The sequence below is a fragment of the Lygodium microphyllum genome, chromosome 28 (genome assembly GCF_053477565.2).
Source record: "Lygodium microphyllum isolate KBCC chromosome 28, Lygodium_microphyllum_v1.1.10, whole genome shotgun sequence".
Classification (NCBI taxonomy): domain Eukaryota; kingdom Viridiplantae; phylum Streptophyta; class Polypodiopsida; order Schizaeales; family Lygodiaceae; genus Lygodium; species Lygodium microphyllum.
Genome location: NC_141162.1, coordinates 23,566,034 through 23,574,615, shown reverse-complemented (window position 1 = coordinate 23,574,615; position 8,582 = coordinate 23,566,034). Strand labels below are relative to the sequence as shown.

The following is an 8,582-nucleotide window of genomic DNA, read 5'->3' as shown; positions in this document are numbered from 1 at the left end:
GACACACTTCCACATGTTAAAACCTACATGGAAATCTCATGTGTCCTAACATCATAATTAGCATCTCTTTTTTACCTAGACTATCCAAAAGTTTTCCACATATCCTACTTTCAAACGTGCATGTTTTCACATGCTCATAAGTACCTATGAAATTCATCATAAATAATTCTCACCATATCATTGCAAACTCCCTCATTCAATTGTTGATTCTCAATACATTTAAAGGTTCTAACTTCACCTAGCTTGCTTTGTGGGATCTTGCCATGTGTGAATGTGCCATATTTAAGGTATTTGCTGAAATCTCTTTTCTATGCCTCAATTGGTGTAAATTGAGGCATAGAAAAGACTCAATTGAGGCCTCGATCTAACAACTAACAGAAACGGCACAATTCAAAAGCTTTGGTAGACTCGCCCTTTACCCTTATCATCCTCCATGTGACTCTATGACCAATTGAGGAAAAGACTACATGAAAACCCCTTGCTTCGAAACCCACACCCTCAACCAAAAGCTCAAGATGATTGCATACCACAAAAGGCTTGGAGGGTCTCTGTGTGTTGCTACAATCTCGCTGGCATATGTAAGAGATGATGATGTTATGGCTTGTCATCAATAATACATAAAAATAAAGATCTGTGTATGTTGGCATAAGACCTCTACATCTAAGCTGTTTAATCTCACAAGGGAGAAAAAGCTGCAAAGCTTTTTTTAAGGTTTGGTGCCCATGCATGCCTTCATGCGTGCATGTGTAGGTGCACCTCTGTGTGCGTATTTTGAGTAGGGAGAACTGCTCTTGAGGTACTAAGACTTAATAGAGCTAACCAAAATATTCAATTGGAACCAGATAAATGTGCCAAGCACTAACTAGAACAAAGTCTGCTTCCATGGAGCATTAGCTTGTAGTGAAGATGACATACATTTGGACCTTCAATGGCAGATGACTCATTCAAAGTTTCACCAAATTGAATGCTCAATGGTGTTCTGTGCTGTATGTGTGCGTTTTTGGGGAGAAGGGATGGGGAGAGCTGCTCTTGAGGTACTAAGACTTGATAGACCAAAATAGTCAATTGGAACCAGATAAATGTGCCAAGGACTAACTAGAACAAAGTCTGCTTCCCTGGAGGAAAAAAGTTAATGGTGTTTTCCATTAGCTTGTAGTGAAGATAACATACATTTGGACCTTCAAAGCCAGATGACTCGTTCAAAGTTTCACCAAATTGACTGCTCAATGGTGTTCTGTGATGTATGATCATCTGCATGAGAGAAAGAGAGTTCATTCATAATGTACAGTTTGTTTGCTGCATAATTCAAGCTTTAAACTCCATAGAAATGCTCGTAACCTGCCCATGCACATCATGGGAGTAGCCTGTGGCAAGAGGTTGCAGCAGAATAACAATATCTGACCAATGCTCTAGCTGATTAGCTACTGCACATTCTTCAGAGATTTGGTAAACATCTTGATGAGCAAGCAGCACGATAGAACATTTCTACACAAAATAACAGAATTTAGTGAGCCTCAATTCATATATAAAGAAACCCATCACTGTCGACAGATTTGAAATAGATTGCAACGGAGGAAGTTAATACATAGTTTTCAAGTCAGTTTGCTAACAAAAACTAGAAGTTAAACAGAGAATGACACCTGTTTGCTGGTGGAGAGTGTTCGACAGTAGTGTAAAAAGTCTAGCAAGTGACTTCTATTCCCTTCTGCCACCACTTCCAATAGTGCTACATCATCGACCAAAATCCAAGCTGCTCGGCCAGGCTCCTTTTTTAGGAGCTGTACGATAAAGTTGAATAGCTTCAAAAGTTTGTTTTCAGCAGCTGAAACTTGAGCATTTTGAGTCACATGGCAGTTGCCGGCAGATGTTTCTTGCTCAAGTGAACTTGGCATGGAGAGCATATCAATAAATACCAGAACTCCATTATTTTGATAAGCCAGCAGATCAATTCCCTGCTTTCAGTTTCATAAAGCTCAGTCATGACAGATTATACGAACTATGTCTGCACGCAAATTGACAAGCAAGTATAGTCTTGTTGACAAAAGGAAAATCCTCCCCATTAGCAACTAACCCTCAGTTTAAATGCAAAATCTCTCACTTGACAGCATGACCAGAACAGCCCAAGCTAATACTGGTTACAAGCAATCTGCAAGGTCCTTAAGAGGTGCAGCAAGACCATGTAGAGGAAAGTTACCACTGGATGAAGCTGCTAGCAGATATTTTTTCCAAAATCCACATTGACCAAAAAGTGCACCCCGAGCTGTTAAGAGACTTGTCCACTTCTAGAGATATTCTGGGCCATGGTTGCAAGATTTCTTAAAGTCTCTACATCGGAGGTCATTGTCTAGATGGTACAATGAGTTTGTTTTGTACAATATCACAAACAACGCGAGTCAAGTGACCTCTAAGAAAAGCAGCATCACTTTGGTACAATCTGGAGTCAAGTTCTCGTTGTATCCTGATTCTAGTTCTAGTTGTGTTCCGAGCTCATCTAGCTTAAGACCAAGCATTCAGGCCAATTCAATCAACAATCTGCATGAATCATTGTATCTAGTCTCCAACAAGAAAAGTAAATACTCCTTCAAGGGGACACTTCAGTTGATATAGGGATCCCATGAAAGTTTTTGGTACTTTCGAAACCCATTTGCTGAGGGAAGGCTGTGTAGCAACCTGGACTCCAATTGTGACAACATGCTCCAGACACCTGGCCAGCAAGGGCTTCATTTTGGTGAGAACACTAGCCTAGAAGTGATAAGCAGCTGTCAATGATGATGCAACCTCAAAAAGGACTATCACAAAGTGACCTAGATAGGGCTGTAAAACACTATTTATGAGATTCACGAATGTGGTCGGTGCATTGATTGGACTAAAAGGCATTATCAAAAGCTCATAATACCTATGCAGCATGCTTGATGCTAAATGTCATCTTACAAACATCCTCAGCCTTAATTCTAGCTTGATTATAGGTGGAACTCAACCTATCTTTGTGAAGAATTTTGCCCACTAAATTGACAAAAAGATCCTCAATCATGGGCATTGGAAATTTATTCTTCAATACAAAGTTGCAACAAACCCAGGGAAAATTTGGTGCATCATGTTTAACTTGAATTACTATAAATTTTCCATCGTTTTCAAATTCCATTGTATTATGATGAGAATTGAGACATTTCAAGATTCTATATTTGCTCTCTGCCCAAAGCAATATCTGCCTTGTTCATATTCATAATTGAAAATCAAGCTTATCCATGTTTTTAAAAAGATGATAAAATTTCTATTAACCACCCTATAGAGAGTAGCTAAGTACATGATTAATAATGTTACCATTACTATGTATGTAATGCTGGTCATCTCTTGGTTGTGAGCTCTGTCGAGAGTCTAACAGAGACATTGGAGCTTTGACAGCCCATGCATTTCAATTCCAGCCCTTGCATTTCTGTTTTGGTGTGTGAGAGTGTTCGCACTGCCAATCAATGAACTAGTTCTGGTGCATTTCAATTTGAACCACATACCAGCTGTGTTTGCATTGGAGCATGGTGGTGGCAGCATTTATGCCCAATCGGACAGCATTAAATGCTGCCAACTAGGCTGGTCTGCCCACACAAGGGCTGATTGGCCTGTTTTCCAGCTGGCTGCTATCTACTACTATGAGACTTTTTTTCTTTTGTGCAGCCTACCACACTCTCTCCTCTATTCAGCCTACAATTTCTCATCACCCTGATCCAGTGCCCTCACTAATGCTTTGGGATACATGCAGGGACTGATCAGTCCCTTGTGCATTCAGCTATTATTTTCAAATCAGTGCAGTCTATTCCTTCTCATCACTACATTCATTTCAGTTTCTCTTTTTGTGTTCATGTTTCTCTTCCATTGTGCGCTCTCACATGGTATCATAACCAAAGGAGAGGACTCAAAGCTTCCATGAAGAAAAGACTACACATTCCTTGCTGTGATTTTGCAGGTTTGCATATTTTCCGGTTATTACAAAGTAAGCAACTATTGCAACCTTATTGCGATAGTCTTTCCCTTGGAAATTGGAAAGCACAAACTTTTCTCCAAAGATCATGAAGAACTTGCAAAGCATCTACAGGTTATCTTGCAACAGTATAGATGATCACTCCTCTATCAAGGCAGCCTGACATTAACAAACAACATCTTTTCTTGTGTGTTTGTGCAAATGCTTCAAAGGATATTTTGATGAGGACCAATAGTCTAAAGACAAATATTCCCATTGGATAGATAGTTGCAAAGATCAAGAAGACTGATGCAAAGAAGACTAAAGATCCATCATCAGTCACTACATGCAGCCCAAGCTCCCAATGAGGGCATCGGATCAAAGCTAATGACTCAGAAATGCTGAAAAGAGAGTGATTAGCTGCACATAAGATAATGACCAACAACTGGAAGGAAACTACCATTTATAGCAGCAATCCCTAGAAACTGGCTGACTTGATGCAAGCAGCTGCAATTAATACACACATGCATAAAACAGGTTGACTTCTCAAAAAGTTGTTGCCAACCCTGTCATCAATTCTTCTTGTTCAAAAGAAAGATAGCATATTCAAAATTTGCATTGATTATCATGTTAGCATACCAAAATGCTTGTTTAGCAACTGAAAGGGGAGTAACATTTACAATAGCGATAAATATTATTGTTCGAAATGCTTGTTTAGCATGTCAAAAATCCAAGTATAACAAAAAGAAGAATCCAAGATTACACTTCATTCAACACATCATCTCATTGACCTAATAGCCAACCTTCATTGAGTTTGAAAGTCAATTCTTGTGTTATGCGATACTACATGATCAAGTCCACAAGAAGTCCTCCACACATTCCTACTCAAAGAGGGATTTGCTTGCCTCTTCTTCATATAGGAAACCAAAGATGGCAAGAACTCACAACATGCAAAGGCAACTCACAACAAGGGTGACACCCCTTCCTTAAATGAAACCAAAGAAAAACCAAACCCATTTGGAAGCAACTCCCTAAAAAGAATAGGTTTTGCACACATTGCTAGAGATCGGGCCATGTGGATGACTGTTGTACCAAGGCCCAAGGTCTACCACCTAAGAAACCACAACAAACCACTACAACTACCTCCCCCCCTACTCGACAATCCATCAAGGCTACACCTCCCGCGGCTTGCCCCATATGCTTCTCCTCGCACAGTTGCCGCTGGGTATCTGACACATGGACAATCTCAACAGCCCATATCTTTTACTACCCCTCACGAATTAACTGATTGGTCTATCGGTTCCTCTCCCATTGCACTATTTGCATCCATTCCAAGGTCTCCTGTTGCACCCAACCCTATGCACACTTCCCCACCTCATCATGTGTTTCCATGGCAAAGACTTTTCGATGGCCGTACACGATGGTGACCACACCCTTAGACTAGCACTTCTCTAGTCCCTTCGGACACACTAGATTAGGCTAGCATCCCTCTAGGTCTTTCGGCTTTCATTGTGCTCATACATTGTTCATTTAGCTTTATTTTTTGTTTTGTTTTGCTTTGAAGCATCTTACTACTAACCTCTTTTGCAAATTCTGATCTCTCTTGCAGGGTTGTGTATTTCAATGTAGGGCTAGTATGTGGGTTTGCATCACACGTTCTCAGACCTCCAACATATCCTATAGTCCATATAGCACTCTTGTAGAGTAGTGACATGTTTTTCTACAATTCGTGGATATTCTAAGTCTGGAATCAGTTGGTAGTGTCCAGTCCAACTTCTAACTACACGAAAGAAGCAAGGAGCCTGAGATGCCAATAGGCGTGCTTTAAATACGAAGTACTCTTGTAGTTCTCATGAAGGAGACTATTCCTGCATGGCAAACACAATCTTCTAACGTTCTAACATGAGAAAGTTCACAACCGGGCTTGACATCTAACATTCTGCAGAAGACAGCGCTCGGTCCTTCCATACATGAGAAAGTTCATAACCTGGCTTATCACATGTCAGTTTTCATTTGGGGGGAGAAAACAAAGAAGAAACCTGTTTCCTGGCAATTCTGCTGTAGTGCGAGAAAGGCTCACTCAACCCCACGAAAACAACCAGTGGAGGCCTCGTCGCGGGGTCACTGGAAACAAGGATCCTCTTGAGGAAGATGGTCAAGACGAAGGAGCCCGGAGATGCGACCGTGTCTTTGATCAAACAGAGAAGATCCTTCTGGCTTGAGAACGAACGAGAAGAAGAAGAAGAAGCAGCCCAGCCCAAGGCTTTCTCAAACATGGACTCCATGCATCTTCTGGCAAGCTCAGTTTGCTCTCCAGGCAAAAGATAGAAGGGCAAATTTGGTACACTACAAAGCAACAAGTCTTGGGGGGGGAATGTCCTCTAATCACTTTACACTAGGACTCTTATTTTGGACAAGAGTGGGTTAGGAGGGTGGGTTAGTAGGGCATCTCTGGCAAGAGGAATCATGGGAGTTTCTTTTTCCTTACAGTGCATGTTCAAGAAGTTAGGTCATCCCATTTCCTTGAAAAGAAGATGGCCCTCTCTTTCAAGAGAATGGTAGGCGCTTCACGCCTAGTCTCCTCCTTGCGCTTTGGTGCTATGCACCATCTTACATTTGGCACTTCGCACCAAACTTTCAAGTACCACTATTGTTCTCTTGGTGATTTGCACGGAAGCTCAAAGCACTTCTCTATAAATGTAGCAACATGTTTAAATATTTTTTCTATATGTTTTTAGGGTGCATCTTAAATTAAACTAAGAATATTGTTCAAATTCTTAGTTTTCAAGTAGGAAATTTTGGACTTCACACATCACATTCCAAAGGAGAACATGGTCTATGTATGATTTCCATAACTAGAACAACAATCCAACTTTTATAGCATACCTTGCGGTTGTTAAAAAAACATAAACCTCTAATATTGTCATATGTATATTTGTAGCTCATTGTGAAAAGCATGGGACATATACTTATTCAGCATTGCATGATGCGGGTGATACATACCATTAGTTCAAACTCATGAGTTTGGATAATGTTATGCGCGTACATGTCTTGATGCACAATGCATCCTACTAATCTCAACTGCTTGCATGCATGGATAGGTGGCATACATTCAAGAAGTATATTTTCATATGTGTGTGCACATGCTTGCATATGTGTGGACCTACATATGCATGCATTTTTCAATACAACACAAACCTAACCTATGGCTCATAACTCTTTTTGACCTCCGAATTGACATAGGAAATGTAGGAGGAGATGGTTTGTCATAAAACTTTTTTAACATATAAAACCATGCATTAAGTACACCCTAAACTATTCCTTTGATATATCTAGAAAGAATGTAAAATTGTAGAAGGATGTAAAACATATCTCTAAACATAGGGGTTGACACCTTGAATAGAGGACAATATAGATTTTAAAAAGGTTGATAAAGATGTAGAGAAATATAATCTCTACTTTCTTTGTCCAAGATCCCAAAGTTAAAGAGAAACTATCATAAGCATAAGTTTATATAAAGGATAGCTTCCTCTTCCTCATAGATTTTGTCAAAATTGGTGCATTAATCACATGGAGGTGTGAAAATGTCTCACATTCGCTCTTAGGTGGTTGTGTTGTTTCACCTAAAAGTCAAAAGAACATGTATTAGCTAACTCACATATGTATTCGATCTTCACGAAAAAATAAGTAAATCATACTTTGTGAGGTAACACGCCAAGTCTTTACATTTGTTGAGCAACTTGCAGCAAAGTCACAAAGCAGGACAAGTCTTAGAATTCCCTCTTACTCCAATCATGGGAGATACGTCTTGTGTGTGAGCAAGAATATATTATGCTCACAATCAAATGGCAATAGGTGATAACATTGAACATAGCTACAGTAGCAAGTCTCTATAAACAAAGGAGTGCCCATATCAGTAAAGTGATCATCGGATAGCCTCTCTATTACCCATGTTAGGCTTCTAAGAATGATATCATTCAAAGCTAATGGCTACACCATCTTTTGTAAATTTTTTTGGTATTCAAAAGCACGGTAGTACTCAAAAACAATGATAGCCATCGGAAGAAAAAGCTAAAAGGAACACGGTAAGAAATCCATTAAAAATATTCTCATGGATTAAACTAAGAATAATTAACATTAAAAAAACTAATTTAATTGAAGAAAAAATTGAAATGATATATGACCATGTTTTTAAGAAGATAAGAGCTAAAGACTTTAAGCAAGTAATGAAAGACTTTACACTTGCATAAAATATTGATAAAATGTTAAACAAGGACATGAGAAATTTCTGTAAAACTCCCTTATATTCGATGTTGATGGTGGTATTTACCATAACCTCTTTCTCACTAAGAAAGACCTTCAATCCAAGTGGTAACTTTACTCAATAGAAATTAAATGAATATGTTTTAAGAAGATAAGCACTAAAGTCTTGAACTAGGCAATGAAAGACTTCACACTTGCACAAAAATATTAACAAACAGTGAAAGTAAGAAATGAGATATTATAATACTCTCTATAAAAATTCCTTATATAAGATGTTGATGGTGGTATTTACAATATCCTCTTTCTCACTGAGCAAGACCTTTAATCCATGTGGTGATTTTACTCATCTTGATAGATATATTTAACT

At 39.1% G+C, this 8,582-nt stretch overlaps 1 protein-coding gene across 1 annotated transcript; it reads right to left on the bottom strand.

Moving 5' to 3' along the window:
* Window positions 1-425: 425 nt before the first annotated feature.
* LOC148011251 (elongator complex protein 6-like) lies at window positions 426-6,379 on the bottom strand. Its single transcript, XM_087670641.1, has 4 exons — window positions 5,992-6,379; window positions 1,641-1,952; window positions 1,339-1,485; window positions 426-1,251 (listed from the first exon to the last, which is right to left on the bottom strand). Exons 1-4 carry the CDS (start codon window positions 6,235-6,237, stop codon window positions 1,096-1,098), a joined length of 861 nt encoding a protein of 286 aa, XP_087526767.1. The 5' UTR covers window positions 6,238-6,379; the 3' UTR covers window positions 426-1,095.
* Window positions 6,380-8,582: the final 2,203 nt, after the last annotated feature.